At 39.2% G+C, this 20,528-nt stretch overlaps 2 protein-coding genes across 4 annotated transcripts in view; one reads left to right on the top strand and one right to left on the bottom strand.

The window, feature by feature from the left end:
• Positions 1 to 3,448: 3,448 nt before the first annotated feature.
• Positions 3,449 to 15,918, top strand: Ssr3 (signal sequence receptor subunit 3). Its single transcript, XM_031374018.1, has 5 exons — positions 3,449 to 3,688; positions 4,639 to 4,765; positions 7,513 to 7,611; positions 12,430 to 12,561; positions 13,513 to 15,918. The coding sequence occupies exons 1-5, from the start codon at positions 3,556 to 3,558 to the stop codon at positions 13,577 to 13,579; spliced, it is 558 nt and encodes a 185-aa protein (XP_031229878.1). The 5' UTR covers positions 3,449 to 3,555; the 3' UTR covers positions 13,580 to 15,918.
• A 1,491-nt stretch (positions 15,919 to 17,409) lies between these two features.
• The window catches only part of Kcnab1 (potassium voltage-gated channel subfamily A member regulatory beta subunit 1), a 442,167-nt gene continuing 439,048 nt past the window's right edge, over positions 17,410 to 20,528 (bottom strand). For all 3 annotated transcript variants that reach the window (XM_031374014.1, XM_031374015.1, XM_031374016.1), the window contains exon 14: positions 17,410 to 19,108. In XM_031374014.1, the coding sequence (XP_031229874.1) occupies positions 19,019 to 19,108 (90 nt within the window). In that variant the 3' untranslated portion in view covers positions 17,410 to 19,018. The remainder of the gene's footprint in view (positions 19,109 to 20,528) is intronic.

Here is a 20,528-nt window from a genome sequence, read left to right as displayed (position 1 = left end):
CGAACTCAGAAATCCACCTGCCTCTGCCTCCCAAGTGCTGGGATTAAAGACATGCGCCACCACCACCCAGCCCCACTTTCTTTTTTATAAGGTTTAGTGTATCTTGTTTTATGTTGAAGTCCTTGATCAATTTGGAGTTGAGTTTTGTGCAGGGTGATGTATATGGATTTATTTGGATTCTTCTACATGCAGCAACAAATTTGACCAGCACTATTTTCTGAAGATGCTCTCTCCCTGCCCCCGGCCCAGTATGTATTTCTGGCTTCTTCTTTTTTTTTTCTTTCATTTTTTTTTTTTTTTAGATTTATTTATTTATTTTATGTATGTGAGTACAGTGAGCCACCATGTGGTTACTGGGAATTGAACTCAGGACCTCTGGAAGAGTAGTCATTGCTCTTAACCACTGAGCCATCTCTCCAGTCCCTCTGGCTTCTTTATTATTATTTTTTTTAAATCAGGTATTCATAAGTGTATGGATTTTTTATCTGCATCTTCAATTTCATTGATTAACGTCTGTGTTTTGCTAGTACTATGGTGTTTTTATTACTATAGCTCTGTAGTAGTATTTGAAGTTGGGGATGGTGAGACCTCCTGCAGTTCTTTGATTTAGGATTGTTTCAGCTATTCTGTTTTTGGTTGTTTGTTTTGTTTTCCCATATGAAGCTGAAAGTTGTCCTTTCAAGATCTGTGAAGAATTGTGTTGAAATTTTGACAGGGATTGCATTGAATCTGTTGATTGCTTTTGGTAGAATGGCAATTTTCTATATTAATCCTACTGATCCATTATCATAAACCCCTCTAAATTTTAAATGAACTTGCATACATATATACGTATTTCCTTCCAGTGCTGGGCACTGAACTCAAGACTCTTTTTACATGGTAGGCAAACTCTCCGTCGAGTTACCTGCTGGCCCTTTATATTTATTCTTTCCAGCTTTCTAGCATTTTTTTTGGGGGGGGATAAGTCTTTTTAAGCCACTTTAATTTTCAATATTAAAACAAAAGATATTTTTAATAATGTATGTCTGTGTGTGCATATGAGTGTGTGTGTTGGGGAGGGGTGGTTTACATATATGTATATGTGCACTCCTGAAGGTGAAAGGCATTAGATCTCCTTGGAGCTAGAGTTATAAGCAGTTGTCAGTCATATGAATGGATACTGGGAACTGAACTCAGGTCCTTTGAAAGAGCAGTACATACTCCAAACGGATTTTGCAACCATCTCTTCAGCCCCAATTTTCAAACATTTTTATTTAGTTAACATTTCAAGCTTTTTCTACTTTAAATATTTTCCTTCTTAGGTATAATTCATTTTTAGCCTCATCATCATTATTTCTGATTTTCTTCCTTTAAAAACTATTTGAATTAGAATTCACTCTATAGACCAGGCTGGCCTTGAACTCAGAAATCCGCCTGCCTCTGCCTCCCAAGTGCTAGGATTAAAGGTGTGCACCACCACCTCCTGGCTCTTATGTTCCTTTTATATCTTTGCTTTATAGCCAGAAGGAAGAACAGTTGCAAAGATATGCTCCCAAATTTCTGTTTATGAGTTGGTTAGAGATGGAGAAAGGAACAAAATGTGTGCTTATTAAGCATAGCCTTTTAACCAATTCAAAGGAATAAAATGGGTGTGGTTTGCTAAAGCAGAAAAAGTCTAGGAGCAAAGAATGTAGAAAAGTTTCTTTTTTTAATCATTACCATGTAATGCAGAGAAAAATTCAGCACAGCAGGCATGGACCCAGAGATTCTGAAGCGAGTACTTGCAGTTTGCTTGAAAATTTGCTAGATGGTCCTTATTTATTTACTCATTTATTTAGTGGTGAAACTGAAGACCCTTGCTGTTGATAATAGGTGGACTTATATGTCAGGAAAACTCAATGCAGAACCTGTGTGGTGAATCAATTAAAAAGAGAATGAAGATAAAAATCTCAGTGAGGATCATTGCTCAGCAGATCAGCTGCCATTTAGATAAAGCAAAGGGAAAGAGATATCTACAGACTGCTGAGAGGAAGCTGCAGCTTGAGGAAGTTTTGCCCTGTGCAGTGTAATGTTTGCAGCAGTGAAGTGAAGAGAAGCATTTACTGGGAAGCGATGTGGTTGTGTATGTCTTTTAAAAGAAAAAGTGTTCAGCTGGTCAGTTAAAATGGCGTCTGTGCTATTATCATCTTTCTGTGCTTCAGAGGAGTCTTGCCAAAGGCTGTTTTCAGTTTCAGTTAGAACGCTGTTGGAAGCCATGCTACTCTAAAAAGGTTTAAGAGGAAATAAAAAGAAACAAAATAGTAGTAATTTGTAAAGGCATGAAGCAGGTATTGAATATTATCATCATTTGAAGATCATTACTTCATCATGAAGAATTCATGGTTTTAGTGATTTCCTTATGTCTATTTCTTGGGTGAATAGAATCCAGGCCCAAGAGACTAGGGCCTGTCTGTCACTTTCAGGTTCATCATCTGCAATGGGCACCAAAATGTGCATATTCAAGGATTATAAGTGTGATAAGGGGCTAGGGATATATCTACCTGCTACAGTGCTTGCTTAACATGCAAGAAGTTCTGAGTTCAGTTCCCAGGACCTGCTATTTCACCAGGCACATGGGCAAAAGGGTCAGAAGTTCAAGATTATCTTCTATTACGTGATAAGTTTAAGGCCATCCTGGGCTCCATGGTGAGTGTTTCCAAGTGTTAGATATAAATTTCTTCTCCAAAGTTCAGGGTTAACCATATGTCCATATGTTCACCGAATTACTGAATGTATGTCCTGAATGCACAAGAGTTTTTTTATTTTCCAGTTTCTAAAGACTGTAATGAGAGAGTCTTTCAGGGGCTAAGAGGTTTTTTTGATTAAAATGATGGTGATGATACAAGAACAACAACAACAACAACAACAACAATAACAACAACAATAATAAATTAAACCAGGGCATGCAGATGGCTCAGATGGTAAATACACAAACTTGACAGTTTGGTTCAATCTCTGGGACTCAGAAAGTAAAAGTGGAGAACTTCCTCAAGCTGTGTTTTGACAATTTTGTGGCACGGCCCTCCAACCAACCAATCAATTAATTAATCATCAATCAATCAATGAACCAACCATTCAGTCAATGTAATAAATTTAAAAAGAAATAAAAAGTGCACATGTGAAATGAAATACTAATAAAGTAAGTTAGTTAGTTAGTTAGTTAAAACAACTGCTTGTATGGTTGCTCATTTTGGTTATCCAAGCCTGTCTCTGGAGACTGAGGCAGGCGAATTAGAGATTAGCTTGAGTTACCCTGCGGTCCAAAACACTAAAAACTACAAATCCCTCCATTCCTTGTGGCGTTGAGGAGCCACGTACCTTGAAGGATGCGGAAGTCTTGTTCGCGTGCCCAATCGTGCCTCGTGGCTTGTAAAGCGACAGCAGGCTGGCCAATCCCGAAACAGCGTGTCCTGCGGCGTCCCGCCTCCGCGTTGGGCTGACGGGTCGCGGGCGGATACGCTGCTTGAGCGGACCGACACGCGGCCTTCTGAGCCTTCCCGGTCTCCCTGCTCCCGGCCTCCACTCTTCAGCTCAGCCATGGCTCCCAAAGGCGGCTCCAAGCAGCAGTCCGAGGAAGACCTGCTCCTTCAGGACTTCAGCCGCAACCTGTCGGCCAAATCGTCGGCGCTGTTCTTCGGGAACGCGTTCATCGTGTCTGCCATCCCCATCTGTGAGCCTCGGGCGGGCGGCGGGGACGTGGCGGGCGCAGCGGGGAGGCCTAGTGTCGGGGCGGCGTCCTCCGGAGCCGTGTGCGGGTTCTGGCCCGGATTCTCGTAGTGGTACACTGCCCTTCCCCTCACAACTGTTTGACTCTTCGAGGTCTTTAATGAACCAGGCGGGAGACCCACAGATAGCCTTCACTGAATTAGCAGCGTGCCCCGTGGCAAACCTCCCCTTACTCTTGAGCATCCTTTTGACTTGCAGAATGACAAGTTAGGTCGTGCCAGAGGTCCTCGATCAGCCTTGTTTAGGATTCCAATAACTCCTAGAGGGCAAGAGACTAAGCGATTGAATGAGAAACTGCCACCCTGAAGGCCAAGACTGTTTGCAAGTCCAGGATTTTCCGAGGTTCCTGTCTCCTGACCCACCCTGCCGCAGTGGTGCTGGCCAATCACGTCCAAAAGTATTTTTTATTTTTTATTTTTTTGGTTATTTTGGCTTTGTAAAAAACTCAGCGTGCAGTGAATGTGATGTGGAGCCCCCTGGTTCACTGGCCCCACAAAACATTGTTTTGATTTCAGAGAGCAGCCACGTCAGCAAGTTAACCAATGTTTTCGGACAGCGTTTGATTTAAAATGGCCTGTACGGACAGCATTTGATTTAAAATGGCCTGTATTTCAACTTCAGTATTCCATGAGTGAAACTTTATTCTTATTTGTAATCCCTACTCCCAGTTTGTTCTCAAGTTAGATGAAGAAATTTCTAGATGAGCAGTATTCCCCACAACCTAACTTTCTGCACTGGGACTAGCCCAGTTTATTGTCTATCTCACCTCTAGTGAAGTTCCTCAGATAGTGGGTAGGATTTACTGACTCTAATTTACCTGGTGTACCTGTTGTTAATCTGGCATGTGTCATGGGGTAGTAATGTTTTGTGTCCCTTCCTTTTGATTTATCTCAGGGTTGTATTGGAGAATATGGCACATGGATCTTATCCAGTCAGCTGTTCTCTACAGTGTGATGACCTTAGTAAGCACTTACTTGGTAGCCTTCGCATACAAGAATGTAAAATTTGTCCTCAAGCACAAGTAAGTACCCTACCCAAACCCCAACCTGCATATTTTATGGTAGGGTACCTTAAACATGGTTTATAAGCATCAGTTTGAAATGTGTTTGTATTTTGTGTAGAAAACAGTACCTGGAGAATTGATGATCTCTTGAGCTTTGTGACTGACACTTCACTGGAAATAGGTGTTTGAATATTCAATCCTAGTCTGTAATTGATGGTTCCATCAGAAAAAGAAATCTATTAAATAAATGAATGTTTCCAAAACTCAATGGCTTTCTTTCTAGAAATTATTTTAGGCTGCTCATTTGCAATTTTGGAAGCATAAAATTAAAAATTCTCTGACATTTTCATTGCCAGTTACTTTTTTTTTTTTTAAATCTTGTAAATCTATTCACTGTAGAAGACAACCATATTTCTTGAATTTCAAGATCACATATAAGACAAATTATTTTACTAGCTTTAGGAGAAGAAAATCCAAATTTTTTTTAAATACAAGTTCTTTCTTTTTTCATATATATGTGTGTGTATATATATGTGTATACACACACATATACATACACTCATTGTATAAAGCTATTTGATGATACTTCTTACATCGTTTATATTTTATGGGATGAAAATCACACATACACGTGAGGGGGCTGGAGTGGTGGCTCACTGGTTAAGCTTACTGGCTGTACTTCCAGAGGACTCAGGTTCAATTCTTAGCACCCACATGGTAGCTCACAACTGTCTGCAACTCTAGTTTTAGGGGATCTTCTGCCTTCTCGTCTTGGGTACCAGGCATGCCTGTATTGCACAGATATATAAGCAGGCAAAATACATCACTGTCATCATTTTTAAAGATCACATATCTTAGCCAAATGCCTGGGAAGTAATATATTTCTCTTTATCTGTCATTTTTATTTTGTTAACTATCTTAATATATCATGACCTTCTTTTTTCTAATACAGTATTACCAAAAATCCTTTCAGGTTCTTAGAATCAAAGTCACTTGCCTCCTTCCTGTGAGTCTAGTCTAAGCCTTCAGATTTAGACTCTGCCTTTTTGACATCCTTTGAGTGTCTTGTGCCTACTTTCATTTAGGACCCCTTGCTCTCTATTGTTATATGTCTGTTATTTCAAGACCCAGAAAACTTTTGCAGAGACTTCCTGACTTTGCTCATTCTTTGTTTGGTTGTCTTTCTGGTAGGCTCTTGTAATTGACAAGTGGTTAGTAGTATATTATGATTTCAGTTAGCAGGGTTTTATTTAAGAGATGGACCAGGAGTGGGCTCTGTTGCTTTCTTGCTGTCATTCTGGGCATGCAAAGACTTGGGCTTCATGATTGAAGTTCTGCTAGACTAACAGACTCAGCAGGTCATCTTTGTCATCTTTCTGCTTGGCAAGCTTCTTTACTACCTGTTAATTTCAAGATTCAGCTCATTTGGTCCTCTACTATTCTGGACTATGTTCTTATGGGACATGGATGTCTATGGATAGAGAATCCATCAGAATAGAACCTTGTATGACTGTCCTTTATGACCCCCCTGCAGCTCAGCCACTGTCTGTGCTTGCATCTAGACTCTAGATTCTAGAGGCTCTTGTGATTGAATCAAGACAAACACTCACTGTCTCAAATGAATGATCTTGGGTGTTCTCTCGGAGTCTATCCTAGTTTCTCCAGTTTTCCTGGGTATACTGACTAGTACTAAACACAGTCTGGTAGTGTGAGTCACTTGAACACAGTGACTAGGCTTCCTTCTGTTTCTGTGTTCTCTCCTGTTGGGATGTTCTGTTGAATACTCTTAAAGTGTTAGTACCATGGAGCTGGTAGGTACTCTGTAGAAGTTTGCATGTTGTTGTTACTTTATCTTCTGTAGGGTAGCTCTTATTTGTGAAAATATACTCTGTTGAGTATAAGTGTCTTAGTCTATGGGCTTTTTACATTTTATTTAAATTTCCTTTTTTTTTTTAACTAATAACCCATTTGGTAAAATTTATTTGTAGGCTTTTTTGTTGTAGTTGTTTTGATCTGTTTACTTTTTCTGAGACAAGGTATTATGTAGCTGAGGCTGGCCTTGAACTCCTGATCCTTGTGCTTCTACTTCCCAAATGCTGGGATTACAGGCATTTACTATCATGACCAGCTAATGAGTATGCTTTTCACATACTTCTCTAAGACCTGCAGATTCTGATCTAAGTTCTTGAGTTCTTCAAACCATTTCTGTCTGATTTAGTGTTAACTCAAACCAGTGGCTAATTTAACTAAATATGTTATGGTCCACTTCTGACCATGTTTTTACTATTTCTTTTAAATGAAATTGTCCTTTGGAAGGGAGTTAAAAAGCATAGCTTTAAGATAGTTTGTTATTTTTCTTCATGTATTAAATTAAGTTGTCTATTCTTTACTTGGAATTGAAATCGGATCATTCATAAAACATCAGGTTATGAACCTCAGGAAAATAAAATGTAGTTTCAGTGATTCCTAATTGAATTGTGCTAATAGCATTTGACTTTTATACCCATATTAAATACTTGAGCTTTGGAAAATGCTTCCTTTCAAGCAGAAATCAAATCCCATAACTAGAGATCTTGAGAATTTTTTGAACTTCTCTTAGGTCTGTATAGTGTAATAAACTTGGATCTTTTTGTATAGTTGACTTTCTTGAAATATAAAGTATCACTCAGTTGACAGTAGAAAACATGAGTTCAGAGTGTTTTTCTGAGACTGCTTTTCATCTCTAGAGCATGTAGAAACCTTTTTATTTCTGTGTTTTCTTTCAGAGTAGCACAGAAGAGGGAGGATGCTGTTTCCAGAGAAGTGACTCGAAAACTTTCTGAAGCTGATAATAGAAAGATGTCCCGGAAGGAGAAAGATGAAAGGTTTGATGTGTGTGTGTGTGTATGTGTGTGTGTGTGTGTGTGTGTGTGTACGTACACACACATAGGTTTACACATTAGAGGCCAGAAGACGTGTCAGGTATTAGAAGGCAGTTCAGGTTCAGGTATTAGTTTCTCTATAACTTTCCACTGTGTTCCTTTGAGGGTCTTGTTGAACCTGGAGCAACCCATGAGGCTTGGTGGCCAGCACCTTCTCGTCTTCTGTTTTCTTAGAGCTGGAATTACAGGAGTGCATTCAGGGTGTAATACAGGGATTACAGATGGGGCCGTGGGTACTGGGTTCTTAATCTGTCTCTCTACCCCCTGCCCCCTTGACTCCTTATTTAATGTGGTAGTCAGAAACCTTGGGAGGAAATAAGTTTTTAAATTCTCATTAAAGATGTTGGAATTGTGTAAATAGTAGCAATGGTGGTAGTAATGGCTGACTTTTGAATTGTTGTTACCACTAGAGTGTTTTCTTTGAGCTATATATACAGTTGATTTATTCCAAAGAGTAACTATTTGTAAAGTCTCTGCTACATAACTCCTGCTTTTACAGCTCAGGAATCATTACTGAAGAGGGAAGCTCTCTAAGAACCAAAGGAACAGGAAGTTTGCTGTGAGATTCTAGTCTACTAAAAATGTCAGAGAAGCTGCACTCATGAAATCTCATCACCATGGGCGACCTGAACAAGGAAGACACCGATAGACAGTCTGATGTACAAGGGGAACACCCATGGGGCCCCAGCCCTGACAAAGAGCTACAGGCAACTAAGGAATGCTGAGAGTGGGAGAAATAGTCTGTCTTCACCAGGGAAGCTCACACTGATTGGTTGTCCAGTACCAAATAGTCAGGTCTGACAACATACATACACTAACATACAGACCAAACAGATTGTATTTATATAGTTAGGAATACACATGATATAGACCATCACCACCACCAGTTAAAGAAAAAGGCTGTGAATTTGAAAGGGAGCACAGGGGCATTCGTGGGAGGGGATGTAGAGAAAAAAAGGAAGGGGGACAAATGATGTAATTATAATCACACAGTCACGAAGAGTGAGATCGTAGTTGCTGTTGTGATCTCTATTTTACACCCAAGGAAATAAGTGTCAGAAGGCTTGGTAATTTGGCAGTTGATACATAGATCCATGGTAATACAGACTGTCCAACTTAGAAACTTATGCCAGTAACTGTTTTACTGGAATTTAGGAAACAACAGAGCTTGCATCTTACTTAACCCAAATCCATAGGGGTACAGGGTATTATGTTAAGGTATTATGTAGTTTTGATATTGCGATTCCTCAGGGGTGTCCATGCGTATTTGAATATTGGGTGCACTGTCTGGGGGAAAGAAAGAACTGGGTTTGTCCTTTGTTGCTTGAGGCTGTGGTGGTATGTTTGTTAGCCACCCTTCCCCACCGCCCCAACACAAAGTATGAACTGCCTGAGTCCTGAATTGATCAAGTAAATTGGTATATAAGAGTTACCAGATTGGGCCAGGTATTGGTGTTGCAAGCCTTTAATTCCCGAGGCATGCAGCTCTTTGAGTTGAAGGCCACCCTTGTGTACCAGATGTTTAATAGCAGCATGGTGCATGGTTTGCTTTCATGGATCTTTAGCTTTAGCACGGAGCTTTATGGAACAGCACTTTCTCTGCATTTCCTCCAGGAAGACTGTGTGGGCCTTGTGAAGCAATAGAATTTTATAAGACCAAGAAGCATGTAAAAGCAAAGGAAGCTGTTAAATGAGGACTGTGGGATTACCTCTAGCGTTTGAGGGCTGTACTTACTTGTGAGTCCAAGTGCTCAGGAAGCATGGGAGGTCATGCTGTGTTTGCTCTGATGGAAAGCAGCAAGCACTGCAGAAAAGAAGGCTTCCTGGCCCTGGCCCTTGGAAGGACTTTATCAAGTGGAACCTAATTTAAGGAACACCAAGTAACCTAATGAACAATGCTTCTATAGTGGAAAGGAACTGAACATTAACAAAATGATTATTTTCTTTGAATGCTTTATAAAAATAAGGAAAGTCATGGCAATGAAGGCCTGTTGTAGGGAGCAGTAATGAGGTTAGGCTACATAGCTGTTTTGTTACATTTTTTTTTTTTTTTTTTTTTTTTTGAGATAGGGTTTCTCTGTATACCCCTGGCTGTCCTGGAACTCACTCTGTAGACCAGGCTGGCCTTGAACTCAGAAATCTGCCTGCCTCTGCCTCCAAGTGCTGGGATTAAAGATGTGCGCCACCACTGCCCGGCTTGTTACATAATTTTGAGTAGGAATAAAAGTTGGACAATCTAACCCTAAAACCGCCTTTGTTGAGTTGTGTAGGACAGTATTTGTTAAATTGGGGTACATATCATAGTTATGTAAATTTCAGAGTACTTGACACAAAAAATCAAGATTTTAGAGGTGGTCATACTGGAAATGGCAAATAGGTCTCATCTGTCCACTGCAGGCTTGCCCAGTCTACTGTGTGTATTGGTTTTTCATCCTAGGACATGTCTCAGAATTTTTCTCAGTGTGGTGTTCATGTGGTCATTACCAGTGAGTCCAAGCACTGGGAGTCCAAGTCCAAGAACTGGGAGTGAGACCTCTTTGCCATTTGTTAACTTAGCTTTTTCAAAGTTGTCAGACCGATGTATAAAGTGCAGATTATAAAATCGCTCTTGTCGACAGTAGAAATGAGTGCTATTAGTATTTCCCTCAAAAATAGTTTTACCCAGGTCTAGACTCATGATTAATCTGGATAACAGATCAGAGACTCATTAAGATCTGTTAAGTTGTTTCCAGAGGATACACATGTTGCTTCCAAGAGACTTGATGTAAGAAAAGGTGCAAGAGTTTGTCTCCATGCTCCATTTTTAACTGTTTTGGCATGTTTGTATCTTGCCACTCAGGGGTGGAAATAAGCAATGGCGAGTCAGAGAGTCAAGCTCTGAAGTGTGACTCTTACTTCTTGGTTTCCTGAAGCTCTTTTGACAGTATTATTGGTCCTGTTTAGTCTCCCCTTTTCTCCTGTTATAGTTGGCTGTCCCTGAAGAATGATTGCTTGGGAAATATTATCCTAAGCTAAATTTTCTACTAGTGAAGCTTTGATAGAAGCTTTGGTAATGAATACATTTGGAGTTTAAAATTATTTCACAATAACCAGTGTGTGGTAGACTAGAAACACTTCACAGACGTTTGGATGGTGCTGGGGTATCATCATGGATTGGATCGTCAGACTTTCATCTCAGTTGTTTTGGAGGTGATTCTGTTTCAGGTCATGGCACGAAGAGAGTTAGGGAGACCTGCTCAGATGTCACTAGGATGATTTAATCAGCAGAATAAAAGCATACCATAGCTCACTGGGTTTTATGCCAGAGTTAAAAATAGCTGTGTTGATTCTAAGTGTTTTTTAGCATTCAGGTGCAGCTTACTGGGCCTGATTTCCTTGGAGCAGTGTAAGAGTGTCTTGTCCTCCAGCTTAGATTTTCATATACTCTTCTTTGAAATCAGAATGTTGTTGGCTATACTTCAGCATTCTTCCTGTTTCCCAAAGAAGAGTAAATTTATTAAGTAGGGGGCATTTATAAAATCATGGAAATAGAGCATATATACGAGACTACAGATTTTATAGTGCAGGTTAGATGATATTATCCTTACTTTAGCTCCTGTAGCCAAGCTTCTTGAATTTGGATTAGAGCATGTGCTAAGTAGAAATGTCAATTACTCAGCCCTGTGGTGGTGGTTGGGATGGCTCTATCATCTGACTTCAGAGTAGAATGTCTTCCTGGGACAAAGCGTCTAGAGTTGAGACTTTTAATCTTTTTGATGATGACTCCACAGTGAAGCAGCCTTTTACCTTTAACCAGGTATAGTAATTTGTACATATATACAAATGCTTTTGGAATTGTAGCTAGCTACCGCATTGTGTGTGGTGGATTCTCAAAATTTTTTTATCTGTTACATTAAAGAAGAAAAGTCTTAACCTAGTCAGTTAATTTCTTTAGGCATTTGATCAGTTTATTTGACTTCACACCCTAACAGTGCGGTATAATCTAGTCTTTAAAAAGTGATTTTGCAAAGATAATTAGCCAAATGGAATAAAGTCTGCTTTAATCACAAGCATTCTGAAACATTCTCTTGGCCTCTTGGATAAAAGGCAGATAAATATGGGAGCATTTAAAACAGATTTAAAAGTAAGTTAAAAAACCATCTTCCTTAAGATTATATAGAGTCCTTGTTCAGATTCAGACAACTAAAGATAGACTTGGTGAGATTGTGACTGGCTGTATTCTTGGCATTATCTCTTTAGGGTGTAAAACTAAAGGCTTAAGCTATGCCTCTAGAGAAGCTAAAGCCAAAGAAGCCTGTGTCAAGTTTTAAGTGCAGATCTAACTAAGGGCATCAACCTTTTGACGTGTGTGTGATATGACATCATCTGTAAATATGTTAGACTACATCTGTAACAGTCCTGGAACATACATGGCTGGTCCATAGGCCTCAGGTTAGATACTCCCTTTTCTGGGACTCTTAAACAAAGATGCCAATTTTAGGAGCTTACAAAATCATGTCAGTTGCAATTAGTATCAGTCCCCTGTACTGAAGCCTTGGCTGTTTGGGGAAATGGTAACACACCCAGTAGCTGTTAATTTAGCATCAGTAAGACAAACAGAATTCAGTAGAAAAAAAATGAGATAGTTTGCTCTTCATTTAATACTGCAAATGCATTTTCACCCTTGAACACAAGGAAAGGTTTGTTTTTTAGTGAATGAGAACCATTTGGTATGTTAAGGTTTTGGTCATGTTTATAAACTTATTTGATTTGTATGTCTAGAATCCTGTGGAAGAAGAATGAAGTTGCCGATTATGAAGCCACAACATTCTCCATCTTCTACAACAACACTCTTTTCCTGGTTCTGGTTATTGTTGCTTCTTTCTTTATACTGAAGAACTTCAACCCCACAGTGTATCCTTTAGAAAGGTGTCAGAAGTTATCCTAGAAACAATAGTTTGTTGTATTTTTAAGCTGTCTGGTATGCTGGTGGAAACAAAAACGTCCCAGGGTCAGTTAAATAACACTAACTATAGGCAGGTGTCTAGGACTTAGAGTTCAAGAGTTTCTGCCTTGACTTCGTGTTTTTTAAATCTACAAGTGTAGTTTTATGGTAAATAATGTGCTATAAAGCAGTATTACATTCTTTGACTTGGTCTGCCTTCCTGCCTACAAGGAATCAGAGTAAATGTGCTGTCTTCACTAGTTCTGTTATGCTCATGCTGGCTTTGGAGGTTAGGTGATAGCCAGGGTAGTTACAAATGCAGTTTATAATATCTTCATATTGTTCAGGATGCTTTTAAATTGAACTTTGGCCAAGAGTCATTTGATTTTTTATTAAAGTAATTTTTTTTTTATCAAAGGTATTATCCAGAAAAACACAGCCAGACTTGTTAACAACCAGAGCTTATGGTGTAATAAAGTATCAGACACTTTCCAACTCATCTTTTGGGAATACCCCAACAGATGCCAGAGTGCCCCCACCATGGTTTGCTCAGTCTGTAAATCACCAGGAACTGTCAGACCCTCCTTGCCTTGCAGGCCGACTGTAGCAGTGCTCTGACCAGAGGATATTCCCCTTTACTTCTGCCTATGTCTGCATGTTCTTTGACCAGTTCTTCCCATGAGGGTTACATGGAACCTAGGATGTATTGTTTGTTATTATTTGTTCTAAGTTTGTCTCAAGTGTCTTTAGGATTGAAGCATATTGCTTGTGGGTATTTTTTCATGTTTTATAGCCTCCCATGTTGTAAATTGTGTTTTCAGACAGTCCAACTACATCTACATATTTGTGCCACTAAGGAAAAGCTCTTTTATTGTTAAAAACTAACAGTCATTGTTTTCTTTAACATTAAATTCTTCCAGGAACTACATTTTGTCCATAAGTGCTTCATCTGGACTCATCGCCCTCTTGTCTACTGGCTCCAAATAGACCGTGTAGCTTGGCCCCCTGCCTTTGTATTTAGGGGTGGCCTGTGGTACATGGGAAAGCATCAGGGTGGCCAGGTTGGGAGACAAATAAGATGTTTTTATAGTCTAGAGTTTGAGGGTTTAAAAATGCAGTAGAATATAATTCAGTGTTTGTTTATTGGCTCTTTTTGACAGATTGTTGAAATTAAATGAATTGAAAGGGAAACTCAGAGTACCAGGGCATTTATTAAAAGGCAAGAAGTCTTGCAATGTGCTCTAATCATGAGGAGAAAATAACTTGTTTCCTACATCTGTCAGAGGTCATGGTAACCTGGACTGAGCTGTTATTATTTATAATAGAAGGAAGTTAATAACTGGCTCTCTGTGTTCCAAGCACAATATTACAACTTTTCGAACTGTAAATCTTAGAGCGAATCCTCTTCCTAAGGGATTAAACAGAAGCCTCATTTTTTTTAACCAGGCTCCAAATTTGTAATTTATAATAACTCAAAGTTAAAAACATGGCCTCCAATTTGAGGGAGGGAAAGTTGCAGAATCTTTTTTTTTTAAAGAAAGGCAGCCAAGGTGGTAACCTAAAAATAGTGCCCAGGCCTGTGAGTGCTGGCCTGTGAGGCTAAAGCACACACTGTTCAGCTGTATGGCTTTGGCCCTGGGTGGCCGGGGAGGTCAGCTTGACCCTGCCATGTTGGTTTGATGTGTGAAGTCACTGGGATCATTGTTTCTTTGACTAGGCTCTCAGCACCACGGGCAGAATATTAAGTGAGAGGGTATTTTTATCTTGATTATTGACACATGAGAGACCAGGAGAATTTTTGTGAACTTAGCCCTGGAATTCTTTGAACTCTCCAAGGAATTTACAGTGGTTTAAAATGGTTGTCAGCATTTTTCCATGAGGACTTTAATAAATTTAGCCCCTTTTGCTCAAGGTTCCTTTCAATTGTGAAATGCTGATCACATTAATTTTTCAGGGGTCTAGCTAAGAGAAGCCTCATGTTGTATGGTCATACCTCTCATGTCTTTTCCCTGTCCCATTATGTACAGATTATATCTTTGTGTGCTGTGACTTCACAGTTGGGAAAATGCAACACTATGATCACTGATTTCATATTCCTATTTGCTGTTCACCATACCTAGGAACTTTCTGTAAAGGGCACCTCAAAGGAAAATATTACTAATATGTAGTTTCTGCTTTTAAACTTAAGAGGAACATATGACCCTATTTCTAACTGTAAAGATATTTACAAGGAATAGAGCTGTTTCTGTGCTGGTAGATGTTTCTGTGATCTATGCTAAGACCTTTAGGAACTCAGGAGGAGTGCGCTTCTATAGTCATGTTACTCCTTATTGTCTGAGTTGAGAATCAGTTCTTTTCAGTGATACATTGTTATCTGAGTGCCATTTCCAGGTAATGTGGAATGAATAGGGAAATGAGAAGAGATTCAAAGCAAAGTATACTTCAATAACACATATGAGGTAGGCTGTTTTGTTGTTTTATTTGAATCAGTATTTGGCTGGTAACTTTGTGTACCAGTGCATTTATCTAAATAAAATGATAATTTGATACACCATCAAGTTACCAGAGCTGAACCAAACACCTTCTAAGTGACTGCTATGAGCTTGCCACTAGGTGGCGGTGCCTGTATCGATGGGGAGAAAGTCACCATCATTATTGGACAATTTGGTTAGAAGCTCAAGAATGGTGAAATAGGGATGCCAGCCTCAAATTTTTAATTTTAATTAGTAACCAAAAGTTTGTTGGGAGAGTGATTATGCAGTTTTCTTTTGTCTTGAATGTTTCCTGACTCTGTCTTTGTTTTTAACTCTCAAAATGTCCTCTTAACTCTGTGCCACCAAATTTCTGTGTGTGAAGTCATGCAGCCATATCATTAGCTCCCTTTAAGGAATCAGTGTATCAGTCCTTTAAACTTAGAAGTGTGGACTCTTCTGTAAGCTCTTCACCACTGAGTGTTGCATATAGGACTATGAAGTGTTCAGTAAGACATAGACAGTGAAATCCTGTGGCAGAGTTTATACCATAAAAAGACCCCATACATCACACCAGTAAAATAAGTCATTCACAATGCTCACATTCTTTTTTTTCTCATATGTGTGATAGGTAGAATCTTAGTGTTAAGAATTTTTATTTCATAATTTACTCATTTACAGCTTAATAGAAGTCTTGGATTTACATATACAACTTGTCCTGTTTGGTATAATGTTTTAATTTGGAAAGTATAATTTGAAGTTAACTGAAATAATGGAAGTTAAATTTATACTCTGCATTTTTAAAAAACATCTTGTTATTAATAAGTATGATTAAACTTTGTTTTTAAAAACGTGTTTTCCTGTAATTCTTTCTGTGAACCATAAGAATGTTTATTACATGCTTTATATTAGACCTCTTTCCTACACATGTAAGTGCACTGTTGAAGTCTCTGGGCAGATGTCTGAGGCAGTGGCAGGCATAGCACAGTTACAGTAAGGACCAGTCAGTCCCTGCCATAGTGTGCTGCTGTGTGCCTGCTGGGTCTTCTTGCTCATGCTGCTTTTTCTACCAGGTATTGCGATAGGAAGGATTTGTATGAATGTACACATGTGCATATATGAAGAATACCAGCAGATCGTTTATTTCCCACCTATTTTGGAGTCTTAGAGTAGTTAATAGGAGATTGGGAGAATCTTTAATTTTTTTTAAAATTTAATTTTATATTATTGTGGGTACAGGGACACATCCACAATAGTAGAGGAAGTTGGGGTATCAGGGCAAGTGTGTCATAATGTATACATGAAGATCAGAGGGCTATTTTGTGGAGTAGGTTGTCTCCTTTAACTCAAAAAAAAAAAAAAAGTCATACAGTTGAGTGTAAAAACAGCCCTATAAAGAAAAAAAAAATCTTTAAAAGAGCTATGGACTAGCATACAAGGTATATGGGGTGTAAGCCTGTTTGTAATGAACTAGTGGTGTGGGTAAGTTTCACGATCTGCCCTGATGTGAGCTCCTTGTTATGCACATAGGTGGCTTTGCAGCTTAGGTTCCCTGAAGCAGTGCTGTTGCTCTGTGCTTGAATGATATTTGGTACTCTATGAAGTATCAGTTCCTGAAGTGGGAATCCAGGCACAGAGTTTGTAGTTTGTATTTGTCCTGCCTGAGGTCGGTATGACTCTGCCAAGGAGTTCTGAAGAAATGATGAAATTAGTAAATAAAACTTTTACATAAGGGTAAAACTGTATTATTCGATTTACCTTGGTAGGTAAGTCCAAATTGGCTGCGTCCACAGCTAAGTAGTACTGCCTATATTTGGTTTAAAAAAAAAAAATTGCTGCCTCTTTCAAGTGGCTTTGAGAAGCTTTAACCTTAGTGTGCAGTTTTCCAAAATCCACTGAAAAGGAAAGGAGTTTGCGAAATACTTTTTAGTTTTCTTGTAAGTGCAGTCCAAACTGGCCACAAACTTAGGGCCCCTCCCCCTCAGCTTCTCTAGTGTTGTCTTTATAGGTGTGTGCCAGCACTCAAAGCTTGCAGCACAAATGTTAGTCTTTTTTTCTTTTTCTTTCCTTCTTTGTTGAGATGGTGGTGGTTGAGAGAGGGTGTAATGTATTTGAACTCTGGATCCTTTGGATTCTGCCTCAGATGGGAGTATGGGTGTGTGTCACCCTTCCTTGTTTCAGCCTGTTTTAGTCACTGTGACTTCTCTTAAGCATTCAGTGCAGTATAGCTTTCGGTATAATTTATTTAGGTGATTATTGTTTATTTCATAGTGACATTTGTATTTTATATATGCGAGAATGTATAGATCTTAGAGACTTATAATGAAAGAGCCAAAAGATGTATTATGAGATTGCATATGCCTTTATTACTCTAAGCAAATGAATTGATTTTCATTTAGACAGCACTCCACTCATTTATACATACAGTAGTTCAGTGGATTAAATTTACAATGAGTAGCTAGAAAGTTAATTCATCTCCATCATTAATCAGATACTCATGGGTGAAACTCCCAAGTTGCCTACTGGAGTCTAGGTAGTAACAGTCATATTTCTTGGTATCTTTCACTGATAGTTTAAGATTTAGAACTTAACCGTGTGGTACATATCTTAAAATGATTTTAAGTTCATATATTTCTTGTGTAAATCTTAAAGTGATGGAGAACTTGCTAACTAGATGAAGTAGAATGTTGTCCATCTATAATTAGACAAATAAGAGTCAGAAAACGACCCCACCTTTACAGAAAACAAAACAACAACAAAAACCCTTTGTGTTTTATCCTTATTTACAGATACCCACACAGTATAGTCTTACAGCTCTTCTCAAGTGGGATACAGTGAGGAATTAGCCTATAGAGGCAGGGCTAAGTGTTTCTCAGATTCCGAGTGCAAAGCTAAGCCCCTTTATTCCATGCAGAGAACTTTCATGCATATGGTGTAGTGTGTGATACAATTAGAATCAGGAGCATCTTGAATATTTTGCTTTTTCTTTGGGCAAGTTAATTCATCTAGCATGTGCTGAGGAATGAGGAAAAAAACATTGTTTTTTACATTGCCTATGATTTGTTTTCATGTTAATAACTTCAGAAAATATCGAGCAATGGTAAACTGAATACTTGCCTTTCTGGGTATTTATAGGTTTAATTATAAAACTGAGCATGTATGTATTTTTAAAGCTCAAATATTTAAACTTAACAGAAATTGTGCCTACAAGCAATTGAAAGTATATGCAGGCTTTAATAGAAAGTAAAAAATGAACACTTACCATTTTATTTAAAGCTGTTTCCATACTCTTTTATAAATTAGCATTATGTATCTAGTAAAGATTGGGGTAGTCATGCCTTTATAATTCTATGTAAATGGAAACGTTAGAACCCTGAGAGACACCCCAGTCAAATTGTACAGGGCCAGGCAGCAACATAACTTTTAGAGATAGTGAAAGCAAATACCTAGAAATTTTATTTGTATTACAGGTGACATAAAACTTGCTAGTGTGAATATGAAATATGGAAAAAAAAAAGTAAATTAGTTTTGTTTGTTCTCCCGAGCAAGACTAAAGAGTGAGGATATCCTGTTTCCTATGCAGGTCATGTACTGTATCTTGTGAAGTTTGCTCTTGAAAAAAATATATATGTACAGCCTTCTTCTGAAGATAATAGATTCCCCTACCCCAATATTCGTTCTACTGCAAAAACATGAGGTACACAGACCAATGCCAGGATAGGGGACCAGTCCAAGATAAGAAAATAGAATGGATTTTCTTCCTTGTGAATTTTCAGATGTGTTCAGAATTCAGGGTGCACAGTGGTAGCAACAGCAGAAACCTCAGAGAATCCTGGGACACTAGAGGTTGAGCAGCAAGCTGCTAAGTGATTGAAAAGAATGGCTGGTAAGGCCGTTCTGCACTGCCTACCCACCATGATTTTACCCATGCAGCTTAAGTGGCTCATGCATTGCCTTATGATCTATAGTCCTTTTTGCTGTAGGGCTTGTTGCGCAATATGTTATCAATCTCATTCACCACATGTGATGTCATCTTAGGGAGGACCTGAGGGTAGGGAAGAAGTACAAAGGATGGATTGTTAGGGTTGAGCATTTGTCTTGTGTAGTCAACATTAAGCAGTCATTTATACTTGTAATATATTTGCAACCATAGCTGAAATGAAGGTCCGCCACCCCCATCCCCCACAACGGACACGCTTCAAGTCAGTGATTGGGTTTGACTAAAGAAATGAAGACATAAAAGTAAAGTATCAGGAATACAGAGTAGCTTTATCGAGTGGAAATTCAATGTAAGCAATATGTGTTTTAATATTTCAGGCAAGTATAATTAGTACATTTTATTACATTGTACCCAGCTAACACATTTTTACTTAGTATCACTTTAATGTGAAAATTAATATAGAAAATTAAGGTACTTTTGAGGGTAGTACTAAGTCCTTCAAATCCTATGAATATACACACATGCTCGTGCACCCACCCATCCCCCCCCACATTTGGACAGGCTGTCATTCATGTATTCAAATAGTGTCATGTGGCTGGAAGCTGCAGCAGTGGTTAGCACTGATCTAGAGATTGGGGACGGACTTTTCCAGCTGCTGCTTAGAACTGGTAAAGGATGTTTGCAGCTTCCTATGCCTCCCAGGTAGATGGAACGGCATGTATGTGAACCGTAAAGTGGAGTGACTAGTGGAGATGGTAGCGATAAGGGACCAGAAGCTGGAATGTGTAGGGGAGCCTGGATGCCACTTTATAAGAATGAAGATGTCATTCTCCAGGTTGTTGCCACACCTAAGGTGGTGGTTCTCACCTTAATGCTGCATCCCTTTGCTCTAAGTCCTCATGTTGTGGTGACCTCCAACCATAACATTTTCTTTGCTACTTCAAAACTGTAAATTTGCTGTTCTGAATCATAATGTAAATATCTGATCTATAGGACATCTGATATTCAACTGCCCCCCCTCCCCCACACACACAGGGTTGCTGCTCTAAGGACTTGATTTCCCTCATCAGATACCAGGGGAATGTTGAAGGATGAGTTGGAAGAGTCTGAAAGGTATCAGATGGTCAAAGTCACAGTCTGAGAGACAGTAAGGGACTTAACAAGGCTAGTGATAATGGAATGGGAAAGGGGAATCATAGTGGGAAGTAGGATGTGAGATGTACATGTGGAGCTTTGTGTAGAACTGACTTGCACAGAGGCTGCTCTTCATTCAGGGCTAGTGTTGTACTATGAGACAAGGGACAAAGGCCTGCTTTCTCTCTGGAATAGTCTGACCCTGTGGAGAGAGACTGGCGAGATGCAATTAGGATGACCAGTTTTGAGGTTTGGGCCTCGCCCTTTGCTGTAGCTCTGCTGGCCGAGATGACCTTGTCTCTACTCCAGGGTTGTCCTCAGCAGCCTGTGGGTTTGGCGAAATAGTGCAGCTCCTGTGTCTGGGAAACCAGTGGTTCTGGTTATTGGTGGT

Source organism: Mastomys coucha, unplaced genomic scaffold (assembly GCF_008632895.1).
Source record: "Mastomys coucha isolate ucsf_1 unplaced genomic scaffold, UCSF_Mcou_1 pScaffold16, whole genome shotgun sequence".
Classification (NCBI taxonomy): domain Eukaryota; kingdom Metazoa; phylum Chordata; class Mammalia; order Rodentia; family Muridae; genus Mastomys; species Mastomys coucha.
Note: the sequence above shows the minus strand (reverse complement) of the source record. Positions and strands in the feature narration are given on the sequence as shown.